General features: G+C 42.2%; 1 protein-coding gene across 1 annotated transcript in view; it reads right to left on the bottom strand.

Annotated features, from left to right (window-relative positions):
- Positions 1 to 3,630: 3,630 nt before the first annotated feature.
- TMEM86A (transmembrane protein 86A) overlaps positions 3,631 to 14,925 on the bottom strand; it is a 56,144-nt gene continuing 44,849 nt past the window's right edge. Inside the window, exon 3 of the mRNA XM_042476561.1 lies at positions 3,631 to 7,117. Coding sequence (XP_042332495.1) covers positions 6,690 to 7,117 — 428 coding nt within the window. The 3' untranslated portion in view covers positions 3,631 to 6,689. The remainder of the gene's footprint in view (positions 7,118 to 14,925) is intronic.

Consider the following 14,925-nt stretch of genomic DNA (forward strand, 5'->3'; position numbering starts at 1 on the left):
GTTAATAGTGTACAGTAAGAGAGCCACCATTCTGTAGTGGTTTGAGTGTTGAACTAAGTCTCCAAGAAACCAGGGTTTGAGTCCTCACTCAACCATGGGAAACCACTGGCTGACTTTGGAGAAGTCACACATTCTCAGACTCAGGGGCAGGGAATTGTAAACCTCCTCTGAACAAATAATGCCAAGAAAACCCAATGATAGGGTCACCATAACTCAGAATTTACTTTAAAGCAAATAAAAACAAAGATCTCTCTCTGGATGCACCCAGTGTAGACCCACTATGTACAAATAAAATCTTGCCCACACACAAAAAAGACACACATTAAAGGAAAGTGTTCCTGGTGACTCTTCTAAGAGAGAAAATACGTCCTCAGCAATGACTGCAAGGGAAGACATGGGTATGAAATCTGCTTAGCATCTGGATGAAGAAATGAGTGCTTGTAGCTAGCAGACAATTAAGGAGCAGCTCATGGTGCTTTTATGCCCATTTGTGATATATTACATGGCACTTAAGACTGGAGTGAGTGGGCAAGCTGAAAAGATCTCAGACTAAATAGAACCAAGAGTAAAGTTAGGGCTTAATTTTTTTCCCCAGCAAGCCCTAATCCAGAGAACCATTTACTCAACTTTGACTCAAGCAGAAATGCTCTTCCTTTGCTTTGTGATTTTGGTGCCAGTTGGAAACAAGTGATTTTCTTGAGCAAAATTAAGACTGGATGCAAACTGGACAATTGTCATAGAAGATGGTGAAGGTGCTGAAAACCAAATTTGAATGAAAATGATGGAAAAGTAGGAAAGTTATTTTACACAGGAAGTTATTTCATAGATCATGACCCAGCACCATTTACACTCAGGTGAGCAACTTGTGGCCCTCCTGATGTTGTTGGACACTGCAACTGCTACCATCTTTCACCATCAACTGTGCTGGCAAGGAAGGATGTGCACAGCAGTCCAGCATCTTTTGGAGGGTCACAAGTTGCCTAATCCTGGCCTACGGGTTGACTGGCAGTAGTTTTCAGCAGGAATTGTTCCTGTATTTTTACCTCAAAATGCCAGGGATTAGACATGGGACCTTCTGCACTGAGCCTCTGGTGTGAGCTATCTCAGACCATGGTTTGACCAAGTCAAACCATTAATCTATCTAGCTCTGTACTGTTGGCACTGTTTGGAAGCAGCTCCCCAGAGCTCCAGGCAGAGGTATTTTCCATCCCTACCTGGGTTGAACTTTGAACATTCTACACATAATCTACATAACATATGCTCTTCCTCTGAGCTATGGTCCTTCTCCAAAATTGGATGTTTTTTTCCTGGAAAAGGCAGTTAGGAAGTTATATGAGCATGATCTTGATGACTGGAAAAGCTGTGTGAAGCTGACGGAGTAAATTTGTTTTCTGTTGCTTCAGAGCACAAGACCCAAGCTAATGGGCTTAAATTACCAGAAAGTGGATCACAGCTAAATATTAGCAAGGGTTTTATGACGCTGTGAGCAACAGTAAAACTGGCTGCCAAGAAGAGTGCCAGGGTCTCCTTTGTTGCAATGTTTTTCAGCAGAAAATGGATGTCCACCTATCAAGAACACCAAAGAAGTGAGTGGGTTGTTGAGAGCTTCCAAATGTATCTAGTTACATCTAAATAGTTCCTTTGGTTTCATGAAGGGTAAATTTACTACTCCTGTGGTACAAGTAACCTTTCTGTTATTTTTCTAGTAATATGGGGCATGTCATCACTAAATGGTAGAGGAGACATATGACAAGATTGAAGCACTGGTTTGAGCTGCTACCTCATTCTCTGTTTGTTTAATTTACATCTCAGTTTTCTCCTGGTACAGGACCCGAGGTGACTTACAGTAAATTGTGGTGCTGAGGTGACAATGAGGTAGATGGGAGGTGAAGGTATTTTATTTCTCCAGCCACCCACGAGTATTCAGATGGGTGTATTCTTCCCCCAAAAGGAAACAAAAGTAATGAATTGTTTTACTTTTGAGAAATGTTAAAACAATTAGTTTTATTTTTAAAACATAGCTGTAACAGTGACTCACCACTGCTCCCTTTTTGCTTTTGAGACCAACTCTATGTTTTCTTCAAACTTTATGGCCCCCAATGGCTATATCTAGATTGTACATTGTGAGTCCCCTGCCCCCCCCCCTTTTTCACAAACTGTAGACTTACAGCAGGGGATTCCAGAAGAACAGATACAGGAGTTAGTATCAAGCCAACAGCCTAAGGCATATCACTAGTCCCAACTAGAGTATACTCACTGTATCACTATGATTTACTTATGAGTTCACTCACCAGTCAATAATTGATCCAGTGGTTCTATGCAAATAACCAACAGGATTCTTGCCTCCTTGGATCTCATTGGGAACAATCTATGCAGCTCAGACCTAGAAGGTCTTGTGAACAGGCAAGCTGCACAAAGGCTGCTCAGATGTTTTATTCACACATAAGGTGTGACTTGCTTCTTGAGCCTGTGGAGAAAGCAAAACCTAAATTTGGCCAAAATGCTCATTTGCATTTCAAATGCCTCTCCTTCCTTTTCTCTTTTACATTCACAACAATCAGCTTTTCACACAACGAAATACCCCCAAAGATAATTTAGATTTACCCATAAAAATGTTCAGTCCAGATCATATGATCAACCAGGCCCAGACAGTTTAGAACAGAACACAATTAGTCAGTCAAGAAATCTTCCCTTGATCATGATTTTTTTTAAAAAAAAAAGTCTTTTCATTAAGCATTATAAGATTTATGACTCACCACATGAGAACTCCAGACAAACAAACCATACTGCCATCCTGATTCTGACCAACATACTACCCTAAAACAAGATCTTCTACAAGTTAAATTGCATCCCTGTGACACACAGCACAAAGTATAACTGACTGAGTCCTGGATTCTAGCACTCTTAAGAGTGTTGCATCTGATAAAGTGGATTGTAGCTAGAAATCTTTGTTATGTTAGAAATTTCTTCTTCCCAGTTAGCCAAAAAGGTGCTACTAGATTCATTTTCCTAAAACATGACTATCTCTTTGAATAGTTCTAAAAAGGTTGCCTTATTCCCTGTCAAATATTCCACAGCAGAAATGCTGAGCTGTTACCACTGCTGCTTCCAATGGGGTACTGGGTTAGAAAGTAACCCTAATTAGAGTCTACTGACATAGTGTAGAAGCATTCAGGAATTTAGGTGGATGCATGTGTCTGCAAAAGGAAACTTAACAGAATAAAGAGTTTGTTTTAGTATATTTGTGTATTATTTTAGTATCTTAGTATTTTTGCCTGTTATATTGTTGTGTTTTATTGTCTGTTTTTGATTATATATGTTTGATGTTCCACCCTTTGGTGGAAAGGGTGTCATAAATAAATGTTGTTATTGTTGTTGTTATTCCAAAGCATCAATTACAGTCTGATAGACCAAATAGGCACAAGCTCCCCTCTACTCTATTTCCATTCCAAGCTTTGCAGCACAGTTATTTGTGCAATATGGGCTCAGTACTCAGCCCTGGTGGTGCAGTGGTTAAATGCCTGTACTGCAGCCATTCACTCAAAACCACAAGGTTGCTAGTTCAAGACCAGCAAAAGGGCCCAAGCTCGACTCAGGCTTGCATCCTTCCGAGGTCGCTAAAATGAGTACCCAGTTGGGGGCAAATTAGCTTACTTGCTGTTCACCGCTATGATCTTTGGAATAGCGGTATATAAATAAAACAAATTTAATTATTACTTTCAGAGTCAGAATGAGAGAGAAAGAGAAAGAGAGTCTAGACTGAAATAACACTGCAATCCTTATTGGCACTCATAGCCCAAACTGAATCAGTTTTTTTCTGTCTGACTTTCAGTATAAACTATATAAAAATTTCACCATACAGATGCCAGCACTCTCAAATCCATGGAGAAAGGATAGGGATGTAGTCGATCTGCAGCTCCCATCATTCCTCACCATTGGCTCTGCTGGCTGGAGCTAATGGGACTTGCAGAGATTCCATCTAAACATTAGGAAGAACTTCCTGACAGTAAGCACACATTGCCTCCGAGTGTGGTGGAGGTTTTGAAACAGAGGCTGGATGGCCATCTGTTGGGAGTGCTTTGACTATATCTTCCTGTATGGCAGGGATTGGACTAGATGGCCCTTGTGGACTCTTCTAGTTCTACAATTCTATGAATATCTTGTCAGCAGCATAAATCCTACCCTTTGCAATATAAAACTACAGCAAACAGCAGCTTTCAGCATTTACCTGAAGTGCAGGGTTATATTGCTCTAGTCTGTTTTCAATCTATGCTTTCGAAATGGTTTGACTTAGAATTACACTATACCAGAGATTAAATGTAATAGTCATTCAAGATGTACTGGAAGCCCTGGCACTGTGGCAAGGAGACAAGCTAGAGGTACACCGTAGAGAATTCTCAGCACATTCACCTACTTAAATATTCAGAAATTCCCTTGGGAAATGCTGTGGAAGTGGTATAAGAGCGATGTACATTTATAGCACAATTAGGATCTCTAGCATATTTCCACAACTGATTTCCAGTGCCTGCTGGAGCTATAATGCAAATCACTGAGGCACTTTCCATGTTCATAACTGAACAGATAGATATTCCTTTATGGCGCTGGGCACACCTTGGCAAATGTAAATTCTTCTACAAGTTCTTCTAGAGAGCAATGGTTCATTGCTAGATCCTGAGGACTAGAGTATGTTGCATGTCACTTCTAATACAAGGATGCGGCCATGTGCAGATTTTATCAAATAATATTTACTGAGGGGAGGGAGAAGAAACAATCTGGAATATGTTGAGCACTGCTTTAGAGATACCCCTACCTAAGAATTAACTTTTTTTAAAAAGGGTGTGGGGGGGTCTTTTATAAGCTACATGCTCTCTGGTTTGACAGATAAAATCAAAATACTAATTTAAAAGTTGCCTGTCCACACAGTGCAAGAAAAGACAGAATTCTAATGACAGAACACAAGAGAGGAATTATCTAACTGTAAGTGGCATCTAATAACTGTTCAGACAAAAGAAAGAAAGAAAGAAAGAAAGAAAGAAAGAAAGAAAGAAAGAAAGGCTTCAAGATCTTCCATTTTCTAGACTGTAAAGAGTAGTGAACCAAGTCAAATACAGTGTGTAAGGAAGAGGCATTCTCCCTCTGTCCCCAAAAGTTCCATGAGTAACAAAGAGGACATGCACAGAGGGGTCTTCATGCAGACTGCTGCAGGGCAGGTCAACTGAAAACTCTCCCAGACTGATCTATAGCACCTTAGTGCTGCCCTGTGAAGATGGATAAATGGCTTAGAAAAGTGGTGCATTGACTAACTCTCTCAGCACTTTAGTGACAGGGCTGCTGTGCCTGCTGACATGACCTGCATTGCAACTGTATGCATGAAGGCATCTGCAGACTCTAGAATTCTAGTTGAAGAGGATGAGAAAGTCAACTCAACATTGATGTGCATGTGTCCATAGGAACTGGTACATACAAATTCCACATGCACAAATCCATGGAAGCCCATTGGCTTCACTGAATGAATATTGTTCCCTGATAGTCCAAGCTCATTGTAGAAACAATAACTTGCTAATACTTGTTAGTGATCCATAACACAGCCTTCATTCACAGTGATCAGAGTACCACTAAGCAATCATGTCTGCATCATCGCTGTTGTGCCCTCTTTCCATCCACTGGCTTTGTTTGGGATTTTGGAGATGGGTATGACAGGGTAGAGAAGTTGGCTCCCAGTTCTTCCCAGGCCATCTAACTGTGACGATAGCAGATCTGAAAAGCAGGTAGCTTCATCAGCCGGCCCATTCAATTGCAACTCATCTGGTGACAGAGACTTTTGAAGATACTTGAATTATTCTTCAGTTCCACATTTGGTTGCTCTAAGCAGAGATTACACATAGCGAAAGGTTTCTGCTTGAAAAAGCCAATTAATGGTATATCATGACTTCCTTTTTAAAGAAGAAAGGGATAAGAAGAACGCATTTCCCATCTCCCCACTCCATGCCTGAGATTATTGTTGCATTTTGTTGTTGCTTTTAAGTCTGAAGAATGCCAGAGGCTCAACAGAATTCACATTCAGAAGAAAGGCTTTCAATGGCCTATAAATAAATGGTTGTATGAATCTGGAATTCAGACTGATTTCTCACAGGGACAGCACAAGCTGTACTACTCATACAAACTCCCATTCAATGCTCCTGCATGCTGTTCAGGCCCTGGGGGTTCCTTGTGTAGAAACACAGTAATTTCACAGTTGTACTGCAATGCACACAAAAACAGGGCTCAGTCAAACAGCACCAGGGCTCCTTTTCACATGATTTTGCACATTCAGTGTTGACAGTAAGGCTCTTGATCCCCAACATGTTGTATATTCTCCCCCTGCCCACCTCCTTCTGAAATTAGTCTTCTCCTTCTGGAATGTTCAGCATTATACAAATACCATGAATTATTTGAGAAGACTCCTACAGCTTCCAAGGTAGGGGCAGGGGGAAAGGTCAGAGAGTAAGTTCTGCGAGAACAATCTAAATTTCCAGTGTGAGATCCACACACCAGCAAATCAGCCTGGAGGAAAGCCAGCTAAACACTAAAGAAAACACTTTGAGGAAGCAAAGGAATCACCGTTTCACCTAAAGAATCAGAACCGTCCTCAGGTATGGATGAATGCAGCTACAGTGCCCCTCAGCTGAGTTTGGGATGGACGTCATCATCTACTTCTGCTTCTTGAACACCTCCTCATCCCGGCTCTCCACAGCAGAAAGTGCAATGAGCATTTGAGCTGCATAGTAAGTGGCCATGATGATGACCCGTGAGTAGGGCACTGGAAAGCAGAACTTATTGACAGCAATGGTCAGATCTGACACCATGAAGAGCACTGAGCCAATGCAAGCGGAGAGCTTGGTCCAAGTCCACAGATCGTTGCACAGCTGCACACCGGCTATGGCCCGCCAGCCCATGAAGCCAATCAAGGCAACATAGACAGCCACTAGATAGGTGAATGGGCCTGAGAGGTAGCTATACAGGAAAGTGTAGCAGAAACTGGACATGAGCGCCATCACCAGGCCAGCTTTCAGGTCTAACGGCTTTATCCCAAATGCTGAGGAATACAGGATGTGTGTGATGGCAAACATCAGTAAACCTGGGGAAAGGAGAAATCAAATAAAGATTGAATGAACAGGGACTAATTGAAATCACAGTGGCAATTTTACAATACAAAACAAAATAATTTAACTGAGAATTTTGTATTCTATGTCTGGTTTAATTCCCTGAGTGCTGTACCAAATATGATACTGCCTGTGTATAACAGGCAAGTGTAAGTAGACTGAGAATAGCCCTGAAGTTTGCAAAAGAACAAAATTGAAAAATTTGTTCCTGACATTTTGCAAACATCTGTGGCTGGCATCTTCAGAGAATGCTTGCCTGGAAAGGAGAGGGGTGTGTGTGTGTGTGTGTGTGTGTACTGTGTGACCCTGGAAAGGCAGGAGTGATTTGCATGTGGATTGTTCTGTTGCAAATGGCAGGCCTCAGGGTGGGAGGGTCTGCAAAAGAGGATTAGTGTCTGCTTGATTAATGCTCATTGTCTGTTGGGAAACCCCTGACCCTGGGAGATTTCTCATTTGCATTTGTTGAGTCTTCATCTGGCTATTTTTCAGGACTGGTAGCCAAACCTTGTTTACTTTAAGGTTTTCCTCTTTCCTGTTGAATTTGTCCAGGTGTTTGTGGATTTCAATGGCTTCCCTGTGCATCCTGACTACCACCATGAGTGATACACTGTGGGATGATGTGGGAAAGAGGCTTCTCCACTGTGGTACCTGTTGTGGAATAACCTACCCTTAGAAAACTGATTGGCATAAACCCTGGTGTTCCTGTGGCATCAAGCCAAAACATAGCTTTCTTATTACAGTCCTCCCTCCTTTCTTGCGGTCTTCAGATCTACATCCCTCACTTATGCATAAGGGACGGAGAATGAATGAGGTGCGCACCAATAGGGCTTGAATATAGGCAAAATTCCGTTTTCGCAAGGGAGTCTGGAACGGATCCCCCATGAAAAAGGAGGGGTGACTATATAACCTTTGGGGCCAATTTGATTTAATTCAAATTTGCATATGCACTATGGTTTTAAATTGTTTCAAATAGCTTTAGTTGATTTTGTTTTGTTTTAAGTGATTAATATAGTCTAGTTTATTTCCTATTCTCCCATCTCCTATCCAAGTACTAACCAGGGCAGACCCTGGTTAGCTTCCAAGATCAGATGAGTTCTAGTGCCGTTAGAATATTTAGATCCTAATGTGTGAATTACTACTTGTGGATTTCAGAGATGAAAATGCCCCAGAACTGACAAGACATCTAAGGCTTTATTTCAATGCTTGCTTCAGAACATGACCAATAGGCTGTCAAGGTCCCTGGAGGATTCTAATAAACTTTGTAACTGCCATTTCCTTTTTAGCCATAATTAACATAGTGGGGGAAACAGCTGAGAAGATTTGAAGCTTCTGAAAAGAAAATAGAAAGTCAAATACAAAGTCACTGTGAAAATACAAAGTCCATCTAATGCTCTAAGTCTGGTCTAACATAAATTCTTTTACTGGAATTACAAGCACTTTTTAGCTAACCCAACTTTCACACGTGATCAACTTTAGTGTACAATTTAAAACAAATTGAAGTATACACTATTAACTTAGATTGTCCTACATTATTTCTTTCACTCCATTTCAGTCTGAACACATTATGATAAAAGCACTGCTTGTCATCCATAAGACTAATAACCCTTCTCATCTTTCAGGGAAGAGGCTATTCCTCAGGGCCTAACTATATTGTGCACTTCATAAAGTGCCATGCAGATTGGTGATGCTGAATAAATCAAGTGTAGAGAACCTTGGGTCCTTTTGATGTTTTGGCCTACAGTTTCCATCAACTTCACCCAGCATGGTCAATGATGAGGCATCATGGGAATTACAGTCCAAAACATCTGAAGGGCCACAGGATTCTCCACCCAATTTGTAAATGCATGTATTTGTTGTTGTGTGCCTTCAAGTCATTTCTGGCTTACGATGCCTCAGTCTAAGGCAAACCTATCATGAGGGTTTCTTGGAAAGATTTGTTCAGAGAAGTTTGCCTTTGTCTTTCTCTGAGGCTGAGATGATGTGACTTTCCCAAGGTCACCCAGAGGGTTTCCATGGCTAAGTAGGGATTCAAACTCTGGTCTCCAGTGTCCTAGTCCAACCACTACACCACACTGGCTCCCCTAAAGTAGTAGAGGGGTGTTATTACTGGTAATAGTACTATTACTGTTATCACTACTATACATGTGCGTATAATAAAACCCTGGCAGAAAACGTATTTGGGGAGATTACTTAATCCCTTTCTGCCCTTTCATCTCATCATGTTCCAAAGATCTTTGTCCCTCAGTCACATTCATTACTCATGAGAACAGTCTATTCATGGGAGTTCTGTAACAGAAGGACCAAAAACAGGATTTTAGCTATGGCAACTTCTACAATATATTTATGTGCTTCCAGATTGCAATATTATTTGAACAACTCAGCAAAAATAAACATTCTGTTGATTTAAGATCATGCTGATACAAGAGGAATAATGGCAAATGTACAGTTTAGGGAGGAAAGTGGCACAGTCCACCCACTATTGCCTCTATTTTATGCACATGTTTATACCCAGAATACCCTTATCTTCAGCCAGCTCACAGATTTTATATGATGACTCGCTTTTGTTATGCATAACTGCATGACCCAGCTATGGATATCAGTCATTAACCCCTCTCCTTCAAAAACAACTGTGACTAGCAATCTGTGCTGATCACATTGTCATTGTTGTTATTATTAGTATGATCTTGGTTTCACAGTCTGCCAGATGTTATTCACTGGAGTTCTGGGCCATCAGTGATTCAAATTTCATCCAAGAATGTAGGAATCAGGTAAGTGTCATCAGATAATATGGTATGTTCCACATAGTATATTTTTTTTGTAATTTCTACTGTAGTAATGCTATCTTCTGTGATGCCATTCTGATGTTTGGTCAATCCATGTGAGATAGCTCCCAGAAAACCTATGACCACTGGCACCATGGTTGGTTTCTTTTTGCTCAGTGTTACCCATTGGAATCTTTTTTTGCATCCTCCCAGGCTGAACTTTAAAATGATGCCTCTGATCCATCACCTTTGGCACCTGACATACAGAGGGACAATGGGCTGTCACTAGAGGACATTCTCTGGCCATAAATGGGGAGAATCTTGGCTGGGGTATCACTGAAGCAAGTGACAACCAGGACAAGAATCATCCATGGGCAGGGCCACCATGTATACTCTGTTGTTGCTGTTCTGAGCCTTCAAGTCAACTCCAATTTTTGGAGACTCTCTCCTAAGATTTTCATGGCAACATTTTTTTCAAAAGACATTTGCTATTGCATTCCTCTAAGGCCACCTAGTGCATTCCCATGGCTGAGTAGGGACTTAGTGTCTGCTTGATTAATGCTCAGTCAGACACTAAGTCTGGAGTCCTAGTCCAACACTCTGGATGTTATCAGACAAGGGAAATGGGAAGTATAATCCAATGGCAATCCGAATGCAATCATGGGGTTTAACGTTATTGTGTTATACACTACCACATGCAATTTCGGGCAATGGGAAGTCAGTCCGAACGCAATCACCTTATTGCATGATAAACTACTACACACAATTTCGGGCCATGGCAAGCTATTTTTGGGCAATGGGAAGTCAGTTCGAATGCAATTCGAATTCACGTAAATTCACTGAACTAGCGAATTCACATGAATGTGTTCTGGCCCCACTTTCTTTTCATTCAAAATTAAGAGAAATTCCTTCTGTGTGTTAAACTCCTCTGACCACTACACCATGCTGGCTGTCTTACTCACTCCCCATCTTTCTTGCCCTCACTCTGTAAGGGACTGCTGGGAGAAAGCCAGAGGCCCTCTGTTGCAATGGTTAGGCGCTCTCTTATTCTACTGCACTGTGGAGAGGCATCCACAGTGAGGATAAAAACATTATAATTATAACTTCCAGCACTTCAGTGAGTAAAAGACAATCTTAGCTGTTGTTTGCTACTGCTGCAGTAGTGACCTCCAAAGCATCTGAAGATCATCCAATCAGTGTAAATTGGTGGCAGGGTTTGGGGAATAAATGGCCAAGTTTTGAAAAGTGCCCTGAAGCTAGAGAGAGAGGGGGGGAGCATATCAAACTGGAATTATTTTAAATTTCTGGCAGAGCCTTTAGAAAGTCCCATCAGTAAAATGGTTTCTCACACCTGCAAAAGAACAACACCTGTCTTCCTGGGATTTAGCTCTGACTCTCCAGATTGAGCACAGCTTGCCAAACCAGATTGGTTTTGCAAAGCAGCCAAGAAGTGCTGGGTTAGCAAAATATGTACAACAGTCACAGTACCCAAGGCCTCCTGCTGATCACAGCAGCTACTCACTCTTCTTTTGGTTACAAGGTGAAGCAGTGTGTTTCTGTCAGAGTACAGAAAGGATTTCTTTCCCTAGTTTTCTGACTCATGCTCTGCTTTGGGCAATGTGTCACAGTCCATCTCCTTGCAAAGGAGGCTTGCTTACTAGCTTATTTGCTGGAGAAAACCTCAGGCTCTAACCAAAGAGAAGGCATCAAGGCACAAAGAGGTTTTTCATCCTCCAGGCATACATCCACACTGTTAAACACACACACACAGGGGGGATGCTAATTTTGGAGGCCTAATCTGGAGACCAGGGTTCAATTCTCTGCTCAGCCATGAAACCCTCTGAATGACATTGGGCACGTTATATGCTTTCAGCCTCAGGAGAAGGCAATGGCAAGCCTCCTCTGAACAAATCTTGCCAAGAAAACCCCATTATAGGGTCCCCATATGTTAGAAAAGACTCAGAAGACACACCGGGCCCATTCACATTACCTTTTAACCCAGTTTTGAAATCGATTCTTCCACATGAGGTTCATATTGGGCCCGATTCTGTCACAATCCATGGCGAGGCTTGCACAAGTGCGAGTTATTGGGAATCGGGCTAAAATCCATCTTTTCTGAAAAGACCTGGGTTCTGCGAAATATGAACTTGCCCTCGATCCTGATTGGGCAAATTCAGGGAGGGATTAAGGTCAGAGGGCGGGCAGAGGTCAGAGCATTCCTTCCCCTCATCCGAGGGGAGGGGGAGGAGGAAAGAGCCGAAGGAAAAAGGGGAATCTGGATGCAAAGGGTGACAGGAGGCAAAAGGGGAAATCAGGGTGACTGGGCTGCAAAGGGCTGGCGGGGGGGGGGGGGGGGGGAGGGGGGGGGGAGGAGGGGATGGAGGAGGAGGAGGAGGAGGAGGATGAAGGAACTGTGGGAAGAAGGGAACCATGGAGGGCATTCTCTAACAGAGCAGCAGGAGGAGGATGAAGGAGGGGGGAGAAGGGTAAATTCAGGGCACCTCAAAGGGAGGGGAGGGTCGGAAGGAAGGAGGAGGAGGAGGATTGCCAAGGGAAATTGGGCTGCAGGGCTAAGCCGGGGGATGTAGGGAAATCAGGCTGCAACAGAAGCAGCCTCTTTTATTTTTGACAATTTATGCGCATGATTTTTTGGGTGACTGATAGGTCACTCTCTCTCAGCCTCAGTGGAAGGCAATGGCAAAGCTCCTCTGAAGAGAATGTAGCAGGAGGAAAAGAGTCAGTTCAGGCCAGGTCAAAGGCAGGGCACAAACAGAGCTCCCATCAGACACCTTCCCCCCTTTTTTATTTTTTAAAATTATTTTTGACAAAATATCCGCATGTTTTTTTTTCTTGAGGCAGATATATAAATGGATAGAACGTGGCTAGCAGCTTGTTAACTTTCCCTTTCATTTGCTGGCTTCCAGCAAAGGGGCAATGTTGCAAAGGGCTAGAATTGAGAATGAAAGGGGCAATGTTGCAAAGGGCTAGAATTGAGAATGAATGTAACAATTTGAATGTTACATTTGTTGCTCTTCAAACTGGCAAAATGATACATGCTTTTGCTACTGTCTCTAAGGAATTCAGGGGTAGCCTTTTAAAAGCAAAAAACAATGTATGACAATCACATCCTTTTCTGGCATTTCCGAGGTGAGGAAATTATTATTATTATTATTATTATTATTATTATTATTACATGTGTAAGAGGCATTCTGAGGTGGCAAGGAGTGGGGGATACAGGATGCATTAGCTTGCATTTTGGGGTTGAAAATGGGGCCAAGGCCCCTTCCCCACCACCACTCCCTTCTCCTTTTGTGTCGTGTCTTTTGTCTTTTTAGATTGTAAGCCTGAGGGCAGGGAACCGTCCAATTAAAAAGATTGTATGTACAGCGCTGTGTAAATTTACAGCGCTTTATAAATAAAAGTTAATAATAATAAAAATAATAATAATAATAATAACCTGCACTGACCCAGATGCCCACAACACACACACATACACACAAAAGAGGTTTATTTGACAAAATGTGTGCATTTTGGTGCATTTTGTGCCTGGCTCTTTAAAAAAAAGTAGGGGGGAACATGCCCCAATGAGTGCTGCAAACGTCACCTGTGACGATCGCTTGATTGACAGCAGGCACCTTCAAGTTAAACCCGATTTCTGAGTAAGGCATTCAGCTTTAAATGCCCCTCAAATCATAGTGGGCACTTCTAACGGAGAGATTCGGGATGCCCCCTCCCCCGAATCTGCCCAGTTCCTTCCAGAGCAATGCCACCAGTGTGAATGGCCCCACAGTAACAACCAACTAAAGTTGAGTATTCACTCAGGTTAGAGGCATGGAGTAACATTCCTTCCAATGTTGCACAGATGAAAACCGAGAGAGGTGTGTACAGATCTGGGGTGCTGTTATTCACAGAGAAACCTATCAGAGAAAGCCCCTCTTAATTGGCAGGGGTCCCCACTTCCCTGCTTTTTATAAGGTTTATTCCTTTTGCTTACCTCCAAAAGCACACAGTTCTATTCCAAAGCAAGAAGAGGCTTGAGCAGTTTGCTTTTGTCTCAGTCTACTGATAAGGACAAGACTCCACTCCTTCCTGCTAAGTTAACTGAATGCAGGACCCCTTTTGCACTTTCAACTCAGTTTGTAGCAACTGAAGTAAGCTGAGGACAAAGAAGTAATGTAGGAAGAGGAGAGAGAAACTGGGATATTTTATAAGAAGCTGAGAAAGTGGGATGGCAGAGGATTAACCCATATTATTATCTGTCCTTTAGGCTAGTGGTACTCAAAAGTGGTGGTCCATGGATTGGTACTGGACCACAAGTTATCGGCTACTGTTCCATGATAATTCTCTAGGAAAGAAACTGATGTAGCCAAAAAGCACAAATATGGCATCAATCCATGTGTCAAAAATGGCATGCTGGGTTAAAAAAAAAACAGAACCTGACAGTCCCCTGATTCAGACAGCTTTAAAAGATGTCCTTTATGCACTCATTTCACTATTGTCTGGACAGAATTAATATTAAAGGGAAATGAATGCTTGCTACCTAAATGGGTATTTGTGTACTATCCCACAAACCCTAGCAAAATATTCACTATGATATTATGATAGTAATGTTTTAATTTCATCTAATTTTCAGCAACTGCCCTATATCTTCTGTAGTTGGGGCCATTTGTTCAAAGGATTTGTAGATTGCAGAAACAGTAAATAAATTAGTGTTGTGTTTGTATCATGTGTGGTGGGACCTATGTCACAGTACCTTCAGTTCCTGTTAAATATGGCCTGTCTCCAGCCCAGAGCTTGGGAGAGTTACTTTTTCTTGCCAATGGTCCCCAAATCCCCCAGTTTGACCAGTGCCTGTGCTGGCTTGGGGATTCTGAGACCTGTAGTTCAAAGCATAACTTTCCCAAGGTTTGCTGAAACCTAAGATTGGGTTTCTGTGCAAACATCAGTGGTGTGTGCTTAATCATTGACAGTACCCAGTAAGTGCCCCGAAGGCTTAGTTGCCAAGGCACGTGCCCTTCAAA

Source organism: Sceloporus undulatus, chromosome 1 (assembly GCF_019175285.1).
Source record: "Sceloporus undulatus isolate JIND9_A2432 ecotype Alabama chromosome 1, SceUnd_v1.1, whole genome shotgun sequence".
NCBI classification, from domain to species: Eukaryota; Metazoa; Chordata; class Lepidosauria; order Squamata; family Phrynosomatidae; genus Sceloporus; species Sceloporus undulatus.